General features: G+C 41.1%; 1 protein-coding gene across 16 annotated transcripts in view; it reads left to right on the top strand.

Moving 5' to 3' along the window:
* MYLK (myosin light chain kinase) overlaps positions 1-17,892 on the top strand; it is a 184,216-nt gene that overhangs the window by 131,503 nt on the left and 34,821 nt on the right. For all 16 annotated transcript variants that reach the window (XM_083583789.1, XM_083583780.1, XM_083583782.1 and 13 more), the window contains 3 exons: positions 11,270-11,320; positions 13,072-13,199; positions 17,162-17,315. In XM_083583789.1, coding sequence (XP_083439915.1) covers positions 11,270-11,320; positions 13,072-13,199; positions 17,162-17,315 — 333 coding nt within the window. The remainder of the gene's footprint in view (positions 1-11,269; positions 11,321-13,071; positions 13,200-17,161; positions 17,316-17,892) is intronic.

The raw sequence follows: 17,892 nt of genomic DNA on the forward strand, positions 1-17,892 counted from the left end.
ATATTCTTAATTCTTGGTGCTATGACTACAACTGCTGCTGTTGAAGGTCTCGTCTCTCCCACCACCCAATATTTTATTTGAGATTATAACAGAAAGACAGTTAAAGTTCTCTTAGACATCTTGCATTTTGTTGAGAATGGCTGTCCTCTTAGTCACTATTTCACTGTGTAGGGTAATTGTCAAACTCTGCTGAGAATGAGCAGGGGGTACAATGAAGCTGTCATCCTTCGGCTCCTCAGAAGGAAAAGGGGAGTCTCCTAAAATGATTATTAAAGTAACAATGTCCATCTATTCTGATGTCACAAAATGAAGAAATATAATATCGGTAAATGAATGACTCGCAAATTCATTCGTGTAAGCTGTAGCCACTTAGATGCTGCCATGTTATATAAAAGTTATCTTTTGCTAGAAAGTGCAGTACAATGCTCAGATGTGGCCGGATTATTATAATAAAGAATGCACAATGTAGAGAAAGGTAGTCTTGACATTTGTAGATTTGAGTGCACCCTGGGTAGCCAGTAATCTAGTCAGGAGAATCAGTGGTGCTTGGTGCATATTTGATACTGAAATAGTTGAATTTCACCGTTCAAAAGTAAATCCCACCTTTTCCCCATTGCTGCCTCCTCTACCCCACCCCAATCTAGTCTCTAAGAGGGTATTTTTCAAAACATCCAAAGAATCTGGAATCCTTTTGCACACAGACAGCAGAGCAGCTTAGTGTAGGAATGGTGTTTGTCAGGAGAGGTCTTTACAAAATCTCCTCACAGGTTCAGCAAATGCAGGATAGGAACAATGGAGTCATGCCTGCTGGACTTCATTTCTGAGGCACCTGCTGGCCATGACCCCTGGCAGCCAAGTGTTTGGCATTGGTGAGAAAAGGGCCATACATATATACAGCTCCTTCACCAGTTCATGAACTCTGGCTAGTCAGGGTTCCCAAATGGATGGTGCACCTTATATATGTACAGTTTATATGCTATATTCAGTGATGGCTGGTGCCCCTTGGGACTGTTAGGGCAGAAATCTGAGATGTCAGTAGTAGGTGGAGCCGGAGCCAATGCTAAGCAGAGCCAACGAATTCTAGTTTTGTCCCCATCCTTCCTGTTGGGCCACCCCATGGAATGGTTGTAAGAAAGAAAGCAGCCATGTGGGGGCTGGCTGAGGGCAGACTGAGGTTGGTGGGGCAGTGCCCTAATGGATCAGACTTCACTGCTTATATGCGCATTTGGGCCACTTTCTCACTAAAGTCACAAGTATAGCTATCTAAGTCAATCTTGCATCACTAAGGGGTTGAGTCCTTCAGAAGTTCTAGTTACCATCCATGGAAATTAAAATATAGGGACAGTGTTAGATCATAGACTCATAGAATCTTAGAGCTGGAAGGGACCCAAGGATCATCTAGACCCAAGGATCATCATCTACCCCCTACAATGTAGCTATTAATCTTGTAATTAAATTAACCTTGATGTAAATTATTGCTACTCAAGCCTACTTACTGTCATTTTGTTCTCATCTTATGGTGTTTGTGTTGGCTTTGTGACGACTAATGAGAAGAACTGTTCTAAGTAAAAACGGCCAGAGTAACCAATTTTATGGGTGTTCATATTTGAACTGAAATAAACAGTATTAAATTGTTACTCTTTAGGTTTATATGTGATGAAGAATTTCACACTGAGATGGATTCAATAATGTTTATGCCATCTCACTACTAAAAACTCAGAAGTTATGTCTTCCTTTGATTGGTATAAACATAAAACCTCATTTTGCAGCCTGCTTTCTCCATATTTTTTCATACAGTCCATGTTCTTTTATGAAAGGTTCTTTATGATTCTCTCAGCAAAAACCAGATAAAGGCAGTAAAGGTTTATTCAAACATTAATATTCACAATAGAGCTGAGCAGGTATAAGGCACTGGGAGAGCAAAGGTGTTTTATAAGTCTCCCTCAGCCACACTCTGCTTCTGAATCGCTGCACTACAGCAAGTTTCAGAGAAAATAACCCTTAAGGCTCCAAGTAACTGTGTAGTCCACCCTACCCCAACCTGGTGTCCTCTTGATGTTTTAGACTACAACTTCCATCAGCCCCAACTACCATGGCCAATTGTCAAGGATGATGGGAGTTGTGGTACAAAACATTATTATTGTTAACAGTAATAATAAGATTTTGAATTGCCTTTTACATATGATTCCAGGTGATTTACAAACACCATTAAAAAGCTGCTACTGTTTTTTTTAAAAAAACAGTAAGAAAACAATTGAAGATAGGTTTTAAAATAATACAAAATGAACACCTTGGCAAAGACCTTTTCATTTCGCTGTCAAAACAAAAGTGTCTTCAATTTCCAGGAAGTACAGGCAGTGGGTGCCTGCTGCCATATCTCAACAGGGACAGCCGCCCTACTGAGTTACTACAGAGTAGGCTTCTGGAGAATGCCAGGTTGGAAAATGCTGATGTTGTGTGAACTAGCCTGCAGGATGCCACTCAGGGGAGCTTTCAAATCTTGGAAGTGAGCAAGACTGCTACACAGTCCCTAAACTTGTATAACCAGTCCTCAGGAAGATGGGCTGTACAAATGTTTAGGCAGTTCCCTTTTATATACTTTCTGTAAGTCCTCTTATCTCCAGCCTAGCCCATAGGACTCTTAAGCAGATGCAGGGATAACATGGAGAAGTTATCAGTGACATAAGCTTACTGTGGGAGAGAGCTTACAGCAACTAAAAAACTGTGCCTCAGATTTATCTCAGTTTTGTAAGGGTGACTTTCTAGACTTTGCTGATCTAGATTTACTCCTGATCAGGGAGTAAGCCTGGGGTAGGCAACCTAAGGCCCGGGGGCCGGATGCTGCCCAATCGCCTTCTCAATGTGGCCCACTGACAGTCCAGGAATCAGCGTGTTTTTACATGAGTAGAATGTGTCCTTTTATTTAAAATGCATCTCTGGGTTGTTTGTGGGGCCTGCCTGGTGTTTTTACATGAGTAGAATGTGTCCTTTTATTTAAAATGCATCTCTGGGTTATTTGTGGGGCATAGGGATTCTTTCATTTCCCCCCCCCAAAAAAAATATAGTCCAGCCCACCGCATGATCTGAGGGATGGTGGATCAGCCCCCTGCTGAAAAACGTTGCTGACCCCTGGAGTAAGCAAATGATCCCTGAGCAATATGCCATCTATAGCCCAAAGACTGCATAGTTCCCTGAAGTCTTATTTAAAAAAACAGTCTTTTGGGATTTTTGTCCCTCTCTGAGTGAGTAATGATTAGGCTACTTTGCAGAATTTGTGAGCACCTTGACCTGGACTCAGAAATGAACTGGCAACCAGTGCAGCTGTTTTCAAACATGAGTTGCATGAGATCTAAATGGAACTTTAGCCAGTAATCTGACCATTGCCTTTTGGACCAACTGAGTATTGCAGTGACTCAGTCTGGAAGTTACTAGAGCATAGAGTACTATGGCCAAGTCATTTCTGTCCAAAAGGAGGAGTAGCTGGCAAACAAATCATAAATAGGAAAAGGTACTCCTAGTCACCAAGCCCACCTTAGCCTCTAGAAGCACGGATGAGTCTAGGAACACCCCCAAGGTATGGACCTATTCCATCCAAGGGAGCACAACTCCATCCAGGACAGACCACCTTCTGGACATGAGGACTTGGAACACATAACAGCTATGTCTTTTCAGAATTTATCCTCAATTTATTGGTTCATCATGGCCTCCCAGCAGCTGTCTAACTCCTCAATTGTGTCTCCCAATTCATTTTAGGGCATATATTTTTTTAAAAAAAACCTTAAAATCTTAAGTCCCAGAGGATGCACTCCACTTTTTGTGTTCATTGGGGGGGGGAATTATCCCAACTGTTTAAAACAGTTCACTGTGTAATGTTATTTCTTTTTTTCTGTCTGTCTTCCAGCAATCAAAAGAACAGTGCTTGGGGGTATCTCATATCCTTAAGTTAATAAATCTTCATGCTGACTACTGCATAAAATCTGTCCGATTTTATTTCAAACAAAAGTATTGGCTAGGCTATTCTGTGCTCCTGCAGAGAGTTGTTAATATACATCACCACTGACACTGTCCAGAACAAAAGCTAGGGAAATCTCCATTGTTATTTCTTAGACCTGATATCCTGGCTAGCGCTGGACTGAATAATTCAAGCTAGCAAGTCTCTGTACTTTCGCTGGGTAGGGCAAATGTAGGATTAATCTTTGGGCGGACTTGAAATAGTGACCTTGGGCCAGTCACTGTCTCTTAGCTCAACCTACCTCACAGGATTGTTATGGGGATTAAATGAGGAGGAGAACCATGTAAGCCACCTTGAGCTCCATGAAGAAAAAGGAGGGATATAAATGCAATCAATCAATCAATCAATAGAAGAGCTTTTTGGTGTGTGTTTTTAATGGGGGGGGGGCGACTTTGGGACAGGCTTAATTAGTGCATTAGCTTCCCTCTGCAGCTCAGTGATATTTCCTGTGAAACTTAAGAGAGAATCCACTATAGGACTGTATCCCAAACACTGTCAAAGGAGAGACCATCAGGTTGCTAAGGCATATCCAACCAGCTGCTTGAAGCAGCGGCAAAGCTTTTATTTAAAAACAAAAAACAGCCAATTAATCATTAAAGGTAAACCTGCCCAATCCAAATATCCTTTTGTGTTGCCTGCCCCCCAAACTTGCTGATATCCCCTCCCCACTTTCAAGAGGAGAAATGGTGAAACTGGTAGTGGGGTAGGGCTTGAGTCCTAGCAATGTTCCATTGTTCTTGAATTATTAGACAGATGTTTGCAGTGCCAGTGTACAAGGATGTCATCAGTGTAAACATGTCAAAAGTTCCTCCTCATTTTCATGAGCTCCACAGTGGAAAATATATATAAAGCACTTACTTTAACTGGCCAGGATTAGCTCTCAGTAGCCAGAATGATCAAAGCCCTAGTCTGTTGCTTGCCCTTCAGAAACATAGCAAAATCTTACCCAGGTGGAGGAGTGGAGTTTACAGGTGTCATTTTAGGCAAATGTCTTTGCAACCTAATCACAAAAATGTTTTGATTTAATTTCCATTTCCTATTTCTTAGGGATAGAACCAGTAGTTCTTCCAAGCTCCAATTATAAAAGCATTAAACATGTCTGCGGCCATAGTTGATAGCCAACATGCTGCCTCTGACCACTTCCTATTGTGGACAGGGCTTAGAGGTGTGTGCCCAATCACTTTTTATTAATGGAGTCTTCAGCACAGCATCACCACTTTCTCCCAGAGTTCTAGAACCTGCTGCTTCCCACACTTGCCTTTTCCCAGCTCAGCATCAATATGTTTAAGAGGATGGCAGCAAAAGTTCCATCGTTGCTCTTTCTTTTTTATTTCATTAGCCTGCAACTTTATACTCTGTAATAAGATATAGTTGCTATAAAAATGTAGAAATAAAGTAACAGCTTCAAGTAGGACCACCACCACCCCTTGCATAAAAACAAAATGCCACTGTGTTCAAGCTCCTAAACATTTAAAATACGTTTTCCATGTTTGAAAAGTCATTGGAGTGGAATGGTAGTATTGTCGTTGTAACTTCTGAGAATGAACATGTGCAACATGAGGAAATGAACAGTTTTAAGGCTGAGATCTTGCTTTCTAGGCCCTGCACTTATTGTGACAATTTGTGTTTCTTGATAATTATGTAGATAGTGACAGGCAAATTACACTGCAGAGAACTGTAATGCAGAAATGGAGTTTGCTGTCACATTTGTCCCAGAGAACAAAATATAGAGTATGTTCCACTATTCAGAGAGCTTGTGAAATTTCCACTTTGAATAAGATTTCTCACAGACCCAGGAAAATTCAGAGAAGTGATTTAAACAGAATATGGTTTTAATAAACAACTTTGGTATCAACAGGTACTTAGAGTGAGACCTATCATGACCAAGTCTTTTGTTTGGGGGAGGGGGATGAACCTGAGTTGGAACTGCTCTAGATTCTGGTATGTTGGAACTGCTAGAAGAAACATGGAACAGACTTCTATCTAAACTGTATCCAATGCTGCACAGAACTCAGGCAAATCAATAGTGTGAGAACTCATTTTACAAATCTTCAAAGTGGGAAAAATAACAATTCTCAAGTGTTGGTCCCTCTGTCTGAATTAGTTCTACAGTGTTTTGTCCATTTTATTTTCTTATGGGTTAGATCATTGGTTGGAGACCTCTGGCCTGTGGGCCAAATTAGGCCCACTGGCTTCCTAGTTTACCCAAACAACACGTATGATGTCAGGCAGAAAAGTGCACACCAAGCTCATTCATGGTCATTCATTCCCTTCTGCTGGGGAAATGGTGTGCTCTTTGAATTACAGCTAGAAAGGGAGGATCTCTTTTGAACTCAAGCTGGGGCTTCAAAGGAGGAAAGGAAAGCTGAGAGCACACTTAGAATGTGTTCCAGCTTCTTGCTTTGAAGTAGAATCATTTGATGCCATGTGATTGACAGGTGGGCCACCCCACCCATCTGTCAAAGCAGCCTATAGAGGGTGGGGGAGTTTTGGATCTGCCTTGTCAGTTAGATTAAACTCCTGGATTAAACCTGAAGATCTCAGTGACACTTGGAAGCTGATAAAATAGAAAATATTTCCTCTTACCCACCATGTTTCGCATCATAACAGAACCAGGTTGCTTTTTCTCAAATAAAAATTATTGTGATTGGACTTCCTATCCACAGTTTCAGGGGGAGTGTACAGGAAAGTTTCTGCAATGGGCTTCTTTCTTTCTTTCTTTCTTTCTTTCTTTCTTTCTTTCTTTCTTTCTTTCTTTCTTTCTTTTAGATAAACAGCACCTGGTCTAGAATTCCTTGAGGCTATTTTCATTGTGAGATGAGCATCAGTGTGGCAAACACCACATTTTAAGGCATTTTGAACATATGCCTGGCTTATTTGGTCACTTGAAACAAAGAAAAAGGGTCAAACACTGGTGAGATAGTGGGGATGGTAGCCCAACAACATCTGGAGCACCAGGGGTTTTCCATCCTTGCTCTAAACCAGTAAGGAAAATGTTCTGGTTGAGCATGCCATTCCTCCTTGGCAAGTATTTAAGTTTATGCCAGGTATGTTACTTGAATCTCCGCCAGCTTATTATGCTTTATAGTTTATGCCATCCTGACAAGCTGTGACTGAGTTAATACTGGCAAAGAGCAGGATTTTCCATGAGGGCTTTGTTTACATTGCATTCTGCATAGTTATCTGGGGACAGGCAGAAGAGAAGGGTGGTTGTTATTGATCGCCACATATAGAAGTTGATCATGACATCTTATCTCTGTGTTACACAACCCACATGGCACAGTGAAAATTGCCTTTTATTTCCACCACTCCTGAAATGTTCTTTTCTTGTCTGTAAATGTACAATCTATGCTGAATTGCCCATGTCCTCTCAGTGAAGGTCAGCCCAGAGATCCTTCTAAAATGTGTTGTGGTTTTCTTTCAGCAGCAGGCATTCCTCAAACATGGTTAACCCATTTTAATCAGATTAGATGTTTTGCTTTGCATCTAGTTCTTTATATAGGCAGGAATTGCTTCGTACAATCTTATTTCCCTTTTCTTTCCATTCTATTGCTGCACTCTTAATATGGGCCTAACGTTCCACTTAGAATTATCAGTGCATGTACTTGGTATCTTCTCCCCAACCAATACCCCCTCTCTTTTTTATATAGTTCATGCGTATGAAGCATATGATAACAATAGGATTCACACCATTTCCCAAGAAGATAGTAGAGGAATCGAAGGTCAATGAGCAAAGCAACTTTAGATCCACATGGCCAAAAGCTGAGGATTACTAAGAGTGGGAGCAGATTGTTTATGGCAGAGTTTTCTCCTATTAGTCCAGTATTCCCCACCATTTTGAACTTCACACAGTGCCCCAGAGCTCCTAAAAGCATTGTTCTTGGTTGCAGTGGAAAATTAAAAATGGTGTGTGATTCTTAGACACAGTTGCTTAAGAACACAGGGAACTGCCTTATATGGAGTCCATCCCACTCTGTATTTTCTACAATTACTGGCAGCAGCTCTTCCTTAACTGGAGATGCTGGTGATTGAACCTGGGCCATTCTTCATGCAAAGCAAGATCCTGTGCTGCAGAACTCTGCCCACCCAAATAGCAGGGGTGGGAAAGAAGGCGGATTGCATCATGACATGCCCATTTCCCAAAAGACCAAGTTGCTAATTTAATCATGAAAAGAGTCTTACTAGATCACTAATTCAGTTGCAGACTCTGGAAGTTATCCCAGTAGAATTTTGCTCAGGAGATGTTCCCACTGGTGAAAGGGGAGGAGGTGATTTTCACTAAATACTCCTGCCCTTGTGGCTCCCATGCACACCATACCACAACTGCTTTGATGAGTTACAGCACCCTCTGGAATAGTGTGTTTGACTGGCCTTCAAAACTGAAGGGGAAATCGGTGACAATAGTCTCCTCTTTCTTGCTTGTTCAAAGCTCATTCCGCAAATGGAAGGAGCCTTTCATTTACGGAATGCAAGTCTAGACCCAGCCGTCTGAAAGGTAGATACAGTTTTATGTTGTCATATTGGGAGAACTGGGCAGGAGAGGAAAGGCAATATGGATGCTAGAAATGCCCTCAGAAAACTTGGTTGGAAGGTTTTGGTAAAAGATAATAATGTAAAAGGCTCCATTATACCAAGGAAAGGCCACTAGGGGTTCATCAGTGGACTCATACTGCCCAGCCCTCACTGTTGCCCTGCCCTGCCCACCCCTGCCCCACTCTGGTATGCAGCAGCAATTCTGGTACCAGAAAGCCCAGATCCTTGTGCTGCTCCCCCCGACCACTATTCCTACTTATACCAATGTAACTCAGTATTGCATACCCTGATTGGCAGTGGCTCTCCAATATTTCAGACAGACATTCCCAACATGCTGGGTTTTGAACAAGGGACTTTCTGTATGCAAACCAGATGCTCTACCACTGAGCTATTGTTTCTTCAGCTTCCCACCATACAAATAGACTGGAGTATTCCGGGAGCAGAGGCTATTGTTGGAATGTATGGCAAAGTGGAGGGGAAGCCGCATGGGACATGAGAAATCTTGGCTAATGATAGTTGAGGATTTTGAGAGACCTTGACCTGACTCTAAGGATGTCACAGCAGTGACTAATACAGAGTGGGCACGGGTGTTAAATGGCCCATGGTGTGCAAAGACATCTATAATACGAACAGTACTCTTTTCCCTCTGGAAATTAAAGCTATAGCTTCAGGTAAATTTCCTTGAATTTCTGTTTCCTAAAGAAGGGCTTTATGTCTCAGAAAGTATGGGCTGTCCTGTGAGTGCAGCTGAAGTTTGAGCTGCTAAATGGCTAGCATTTTAAAATATCAAGCTGCTTATTAAAGAGCCTAAGTGTGGAGATTTAGAAGCTTAGCTATAAGCTTTTGTTTTGAAAAGCTTTGCAGTGGCATTATTGTGCAGGGGGGAGGAGGATGGACCACTGCTGAAGTCATTAAAAATTTCTGGTTGTTTGGAAGTAACCTCTCAGGTTTATAGAAGCGAAGCTAGGGAAAGTACAGGAGAATAAGCTCTCCCTTGTGCTTGACCACATTGGTAAAATTTCTAGTGGAAGCAGGCATTGGTAGGTACTGAAAGGACAATGGGGCAGAAGCCTATGACACAAATGAGCATAATATTTACATATGCTAATATATATAAAGAGAGAGAGAGAGAGATGACGCTGGGAAATTAAGATGGTGGTGGGTATCTGAGGTCTCACCAGCAGTGCACTTTGCACTGTGCTTAGCTATAAGTAAGGATGGACAAATCTGTCAATTTGATTATTTTTATCAAACATCTGTACCTGATTTGTGGTGGAGTTCTCCTACAGCTTGGCAGTGTGACAAAGCAGAAGGCCATGGTTTCTCCAGGTAAGAGGACTCTCCCTGAGGTAGTTTGACAGAGAACATATAGACAGCCAATCTACAAAATAAACTCTTCCCCCCCCCCTTTTTGCACCAAACCTCCCTGAAATCTTTTTTCATCTTGTGGGTGCTTAGAATGCAACTTGGCAGCATCAAAAGATAGACAAGCTCTTTAAATGTGAAGTGGATGGTTGGTTGGAAATTGTTTTGAATTGTCTTGGACAAGAAGAAGCAGCTAACAAGTTTAATAAACTAATCATCATCATCATCTGCACATCCCCAAATCTACTTTGGAGGACCTTCAGCAGAGTGTGGGGGACAACAGTGTTGTGCAAGAAATCCTTGTGTTGATGGAACCTTAGCCTTAGCACTGCATTGAATGCAACTCATAATGACAGGAAGACTTGTGGATACAGGTTTTGCCCAGATAGTCTCCAGCCTTTACTGCAGTTATATGAGATTTTTCCACTTGATCATTTTTGTGTGGCTCAGACAGTGCAGTGAGTGATTTCCTGGGAAGGAAGGAGCAGTTGGGAGTTTCGTGTTACTATTTTTAGTAAAATGCCTGAAAAGGGAAACGAGAGGGAGATCGGGACAGACACAAACACAGACGCTTCTGAGCATCTCTACTTATGGGACTAGCATTTGCACCATTGAAATGGCTTGGCAAAATGTTCCATAGCTGCAAACCCATTTAAAAGGAGCCTTTCCCCACAGTAGGCGTGATTTTCTCATGCCTAAAATTATTCTGCTTCAATATCAGCCTTTTAATGCTTTGAAAATTTCGCCCTTTAAAAACAAACGTACAAGTGATTAGTTACATAGCCACATTATAGGAGTATTTGTCCTCCTTTGCTCTCAGTCCTACTCTTGACAGGAAACAAATGCATTCTGGGGAGGCTGCACCCATTTCCTCTCAGGGCAAAACTACACTCATTACATTGGTACTTTGTGTGTACGGAGCTGCCAATATAATTTTATTTTTTGTAAAAGCAACAGTGGGGGCCCCTGCTTTGGATTGGAGCCATGACATGGGGGAGGGGAATTGGATGCTTTCTCCTCATGCCCCATGGGACCTGAAACCAGAGTTGCCTCTGCACCATTTGCTATTAGCTATGTTGGTACTTTTTTTTTTTAAGTGCACAAGTTTCTACCTCTGGCTGGTAGGAATAGCAGGGAGTTGATCTGGTTAGAGTCTCATAATCCTAATCCAACAAAGGGATTCCCAGTGACTTTTTTACAAAAGTAAAATGATGTTGGGAGATCCTGACACTTGTTACAGTGCCATGTTTACACAGTTCCCTTTTGCAAACAGGCAGCTTCTACTTGTGTAGTGAATTCACATATTTTGTTGTGCTCATCACAAAGTTCATCTACAAACCCCTCTCTTTGTTTAATTAGGTGAGGCAACAGTGAAGAAAAAACCAGCTCCCAAGACTTCACCCAAAGCAGGTATTGATTGGAATATTGCTATTAATACAGACAAGAGAACAGTAAACAAATGCAGAAAAATTACCATGCAACACACTTTAAACAACCTTGTTAGTTGTACCCATTTGAGTTTGATAGCTTGACAGTTCAAGACAACGTTTCTCAGGTACCTGTCTTCTTTTATAGGTCTATCAGGTTTGTGTTTGTATCAGTGTAATACAATATGTTGTTTTAAGGCTTAGACACACAGCATTTTCAAGAGACTGTGCAGTTCTGTCAGACAGGAAGTCTTAAACTCCCTCTCATTAGACCTCCCCAAGTTAAAAGTAAAAACCAATTATAACTGAATAAAGTGACTTTAGTTCAAAGACTAACCAAATTCTTATCCCAAATCAGAATTTTTTCCCTGTGCTGATGGATAGATTTCTGCCCCATACATGCCCTTACTCACACTGAACCAGACCTGGAGAATTCATAACCCATCAAGTCAAATGCTGTTCATCAACTATAAATTAGGGCTAATGATTCATGCTTAATGAGTGTTTTTGCAATGTCAGGCATCTAAAAAAAGCAAGAGGTTTAATGGACTTCTGGTGGCCTACAAAAAATGCCTGGTTAGCTGCATTCAATTTGGGACTAGAGATGGGTGAGCTGTCCCATAGCTCCCTCAGATTAACTCAGAAATTATCTAAGATCTTCCTCCCTATAGGTCTGGGGGAAAACCATACACATCCTTTTTAGCTTGCATCATCTGTAGAGGGAGATTTGAGTGACTACATAGACCAAAACCAAGGGAGGAAGTCCTACCCCCTTCATGACGGACACTTTAGGCAAGAGTGCCCTCCGTGGAACCCTTGTTTGTTTTTACCATAGGAAGCTATCTTTATATGCAGGACTTATCTACACTTCCCTTTCTTCCATGCTTTCCAGGCACAGTCTAATGCTTTAAAGCTATGTGTCCAAGTGCTCTCTTTTATTTTCCCTTTCTTCTTTGCTCCAGAGCTTTCCCCATTAAAATCAACTCTTTTAAAGCTGAATCCATGGAAAACTCTAATTTCTGGTTGTTGCGCTTCAGCTTTAAAGAGCATGTTTTCATGGGGAAAGGGAAAAAAGAAGAGCACTTGGACACAGAACTTTAAAGTGTGGACCTGTGCTTGGAAAGAGCAAGGCAAAAGGTAAGTGTGAATAAGCCCAGTCATATCATTAGTCTGTCTAGCTCAGTGCTACCTACACTGAAAGGCTCACCAGGGTTTCAGGAAAGGTTCTCTCCCAGTCCTAACATGGAGATGGCAAGCACTGATCCAGTTGCTCTACCACTGAGCTGCAGCTCTTCCTCATTTGTCAGCTCCGTCTTGTCTCTAGAGACCTCTATAGGGCATCTCCAAGACTGAGCTGAAATTGCTGCCTTGTTATCCTGTAATCCTGGTAGAGCTGTTGGTGTGCTTTACTTCTAACCCCCCATCCCTGGCTTCACTCAGCCAGGAAACTGGGCTCCTTTTTGCTGGGCTCTTTTCACAGTTGAAGCTTTGAAAAAATGGTTAGATAAATGGGAATAGGTTAACTTACCCATCTGGATGCATTGACATGATAACTTTGAAAAGTCTGTCCATCAGCCCAAGAAGCAGCCCTGCATCAGTGAAAAATGGAGGAAAGCAGAGCCACATAGATGTAGGCACACTTTTAATGCCTTAATTGTTAGCTTCCTAAACTCAGAACCAAGAACTTACTCCAGTGAGAACCCTACCTCTAAATAAATCCCCCCTTTTTGCCAGCTCTTCCCCCCCAGATTGTTCAGTTCCCAGAAGACCAAAAAGTTCGGGCTGGTGAATCGGTGGAGCTGTTGTGCAAAGTTGCAGGAACTCTGCCCTTAACCTGTACCTGGATGAAATTTCGGAAGCAGGTAACACTATCTTTGTTGCTGTTCTTTTCTTCATAGGTTGCATGATAGAAGGTGGTATCTGAAAATAATGTTTGCACATATGGAGTATTCATGTTCACCCAGAATCATATGTTGCACATGCAGCAAAATGTCAGCTATTTTCCTACACAGCAACTTGCATCTACATCAGCTGGAGCAAGAAGCTTTTTATCCTATGAAATATCCTAGTAATGATAACTCTGTGGCACGTTTGTCCATGCTGAATATTACTGAAAAGTCCTAACTAAATGTGGTGGTAAAACAGACACCATGGCGAATGTGTAGTTCAATAATGACTTGCTGTTTCCTTGAAAGTAAGGGCTAAGATACACACAGTGCTAAATGCATCACTTAAGGTAGTGATTCCTTTTTAAATGGTCAGTGGTAGGTAGCTCCCCCTCCTTACCCCCCTCCACATGAAGATTAGGGCCATCGTTTGCTAGGAGAGGAGATTGGACCTCCGCTGTCCTGTAGTTTTAGTCCCAGCAAAAACATTCTCCTCCCATGCTGCTATTAGTTCAGGAAGAAAGTTACTACAATGGGAACTTCTTTCCTGGAACAGCGAGCAGGTTTTGTGTGTCTGATTTTGTTGGGACTACAGCTACCAAGGAGAGTGGGGTGGTTAAATCCCCTCTCCCAGCACAACACAGTCCTGATCACACACTATGCATGCTATTTAATATTTCATAAGCATTCATGAAATTACGAGTGATGCATTTAGCAAACTAATTGCTTGTGGATGGTGTTTGCCTCCATGAGGCAAACATAGCAGTAATAGTATGTTATCTTATGCAAATAAATAAATTCTACTGATCTTCTCCTCCCTACACTGCTCTTGAGAGATCCCCCAGATATGCTTTTTTGTCCCATCTCAGCTTGTGTGGAGGCAGCCAAATATAGTATTCAGATCTTGGCTTACAGATAGCTGTTGCTTTGCCTCAGGGTGCTGACTGAAAAACCAGGGATATGATTAGACTCGTTATTATTTCACTTTTAGGATCAGAAAGAGATGCCTGCTACACTCTGAGGTTTTCTTGTCATTAACCTCTCTCACTCTTAAGTTTTTGTAGTTTCATTGGTCTGTGTTTTTCTTACGAATTCCATTATTTTCAACAAATACGTCTTCATTTCCTTCTTCTGCCCCATTCCTTAGTACCATTTTGGAATCTAGAAAAATCCCTTGTAATTGCCTTGGAGGGGTTATACATTATTATTTTTAGATCAGTGTTAATCCAGTTGCCCCACATGCTTGTGCCATTTGAGCGGAAGGGTAAGTGCTTGGATATTAGCTACACTTTCGTACCACTGCATAACTTGTGTTCTATGGGAAAAGGTCGTATACTTCTTTTTTTTTTTTTTTTTACTTTGTGGAGATCACACCCAAACTGAGTTTAGTTAGAGGTAGGAATAATACAAATGGTTTCTGGACAGCTTTGTGGGTCTCTTTCCTTTATTTTTATCCCATTTTACAGCCAAGAATTGTCTCCCTAAGAAGCTCAAAAGGAGAGAGAGAGAGAGAGAGAGAGAGAGAGAGAGAGAGAGAGAGAGAGAGACTGACTCTGTCTTCAGTCTTAACAAACTAAACAAAGCACACAAGGGAAGGGGAATGGAAGAAAAGGTAGAAGAGAGAGATCAGTCCATCAAGGCCAGAATGATGTGGCAAGCTGTATCAAGTTTGAGCCAGGCTGGTGTTTCTGCTTGGACAGTGGTTGGTGGCTTTTGTTCCCTTTGGCTGACGGATGGAGCCAGAGTGTCCTTTTTGCTTGTTTCTGCAGTCCCAGGGCAACGGACAGCTGGAGCTGAGTGTTCTTTCTGGCAGGGACATTTTATGATGATGATTTACTTGCTTCTCATTTGTTAGCTTTTAAAATCTGTTTTATGAATGCCGTTTAAAATTTTTGTTTCTTAGCCACCTTCAGTTGTTCAGTTATCAACTAGAAAGGCAGGATATAAATATTCACAATCGAGAAATAGCTCTAAGTCCCTTCTATAAAAGAGGATGGCCGTTTGTCCTACTTTACAGAAAGCAGTCCTCTATTTGAATAGCTGTCTGCTCCAATGTCAATTTAAAGGCTAAAAAAAGAACAACAGTGATAAGAAGTAAGAGAAGGAACCTTGAAATTGCTCATAACAGCATGTGGACAACAGATTATGCAGGAACAGAGGTTTTTGCTGAGTCTCTTTTGGCCATTTTGGCTCATGTCCACAGCTGGCTCATGTCCACAGCTGACCACTGAGCTCACAGTATGATCAGGAAGCTGCCTTGCCAGCAGCTCCTGACAAAGGTATTTCTGAATTTGCATACATATGCATATGCAAATATGAACATCTCTGCCATCTTTTGTTTTAATTTTTGTTGAAGCATTGCCTCTCCTTTTGGTAATGCATAAGTGTCCAGCCTAGTGCCAATTCCTGGGCAGCAATATACCAAGAGGCCTGCTGCTTGGGGATATTTCATGTTGAGACCTAGGACTTCAGTGGCAGACAGTTGTACCAATCTATCGTTTCTGGTATGGTCTATGTAACCATAATGCTTCTGTTAGGCTTGATACCCCAATAATCTGTTCTGTTAAGTGGAATGATCACCACATTGAATTCCTGGCTCACTCAATACCTTTTCAAGATTTTCTAAGTTTTGCTGATCATACCAGATGTAGCTAAATTCCATAGATGACTGTGTCCATACTACAATCACATGGACCGAGGGAATCCATTGGTGACAAGTTCATCACATAAAAAAATTATTATCTAGATTGTACAATTTCTTGATAACAATTTCAAGAATGGTGTGTGATTCACATGTTTACATTTCTTCCGTTGCACAGAACTAAAGGAGTCTGAGCTTCACATTAAGGTTTGCTGAACACTAGTAAAAAAATGTGATAAAGACAAAACAAAGCCTGTTGAGAACTGAAATCCTCCTGAGATCTTGTGAATTTATTACTACTCCTACAGGATCAGCTACAGGAAGCTAGCTTTTGCAGTCTTTTGCCAGAATAGACTTACTAAGACCTTCATGATTTTTTTGTCTCAAAATGTACAGCAGGACATGCCAAACTAAATAGCCTTCATTTTTAATGAAACTCTGGATGAGCTGGAGCAACTCTTATCTAACAGGAAGTGGAGGGGAGGACACTGACGCTATTATCTATTCTCATATTTAGAACAGACTGTGCTGCTTTAAAAAAAATTAAGTATCTAACCTCTTGCTTGCCCTTATTTTCTAAACTTCATGAAAATCAAGTTCTAAGTATTCTTGACATTTTTGACCATGATTCTCATCTTAGCTTCATAGAATTGTAGAGTTGGAGGAGATCCTGAGGGTCATCTAGTCCAACCCCCTGCTATGCAGGGATCTCAACTAAAACATCCATGACAGACAGCTATACAATCTCTGTTTAAAAACCTCCAATGGGAGCTCATTCCATTGTAGAACAGCTCTTACTGTCAGAAAGTTCTTCCTGGTGTTTAGTTGGACTCTCTGTTCTTGTAACTTGAATCCATTGGTTCAGGTCTTAGCCTCCAGAGCAGAAGAAACCAAGCTTGCTCCGTCTTCCATGTGATAGCCCTTTAGAGATTTGAAGAAATTCATGGCCAGTCTTGCTGTTTGTTAGTTATAATTCATTTCTGTAAAGTGGGTACAATGTTTTGATGGCAGAGTTTGATGACTGAAAGAACTGTTTTACACAATAAATAATTTTGCACAGTTGCACAGTTTTATTACTTAAAACATACAGTATTATAGGAACTGCTTGACTGGTGACCTAGGCAACTAGAAAGAGGTCTAAGAGAGCAAACTGAAGGGTGATATCAAGGGATACGACAGATTGATGAGTCCTGCCAAACATACGAGTCCCACTTCTTTAGTGTTTGGCAATTCCTTAAATTGACTTTAAATTATATTTTCAAAATACCTGCCTTAACCTATCTCTTTAATTTGGCAGATCCAAGAGAGTGAACACATCAAAATTGAGAATGCTGAGAACAGCAGTAAGCTAACTATCTCCTCCACTAAGCAGGAACATTGTGGATGTTATACTTTAGTAGTAGAAAACAAACTGGGCAGCAGACAAGCCCAGGTTAACCTCACCATAGTAGGTAAGTAAACTGGATTATTATTTTTGTAGTTAATGTTGATAAGTGACCTGGGCTCCTCAAACTTGAACCAATGCAATTAATTATGGAGGAAAACAATGAATGATTATTTTCCATATTTTTGGAATCAGTTTATGCCCTAGTTTGTGTCCTTTTTTGGATGGAGAGCTGCATCACAGAATTGAGAGAAGTGTAAATATTGTGAGATAACTGTATTTCAGTTTGCGCGTTTCAAGAAATGTGAATTGGGCAGGTTTGTATTAAAATGTGAACTGAACAAAATTTATCCCCTATTCTCAATGGTGAAAATGAGAACAAATGTATTCTTCCTTCAATAATTTCTAAAGGTCACTTATAATTGAGTAATATAAATTGTAATCTTGATAATTAATGATTGATAGCACTAGGTCTGATATTGTAAAGACATTTGCCTAGTTAAAGGCTCTGATTTTTAACTCATTCTTGGCAGTCGAAACCCTCCTCTGGAAAGGGTCATAAATGTGAGTTGTTTTCAGGATATATTTTCCATACCCACTAGGATCTAAATGCATGTCACCTGGGTTTTTTAACCTAAAAATTA

Source organism: Podarcis filfolensis (assembly GCF_964270895.1).
Source record: "Podarcis filfolensis genome assembly, chromosome: 1".
Lineage (NCBI taxonomy): Eukaryota > Metazoa > Chordata > Lepidosauria > Squamata > Lacertidae > Podarcis > Podarcis filfolensis.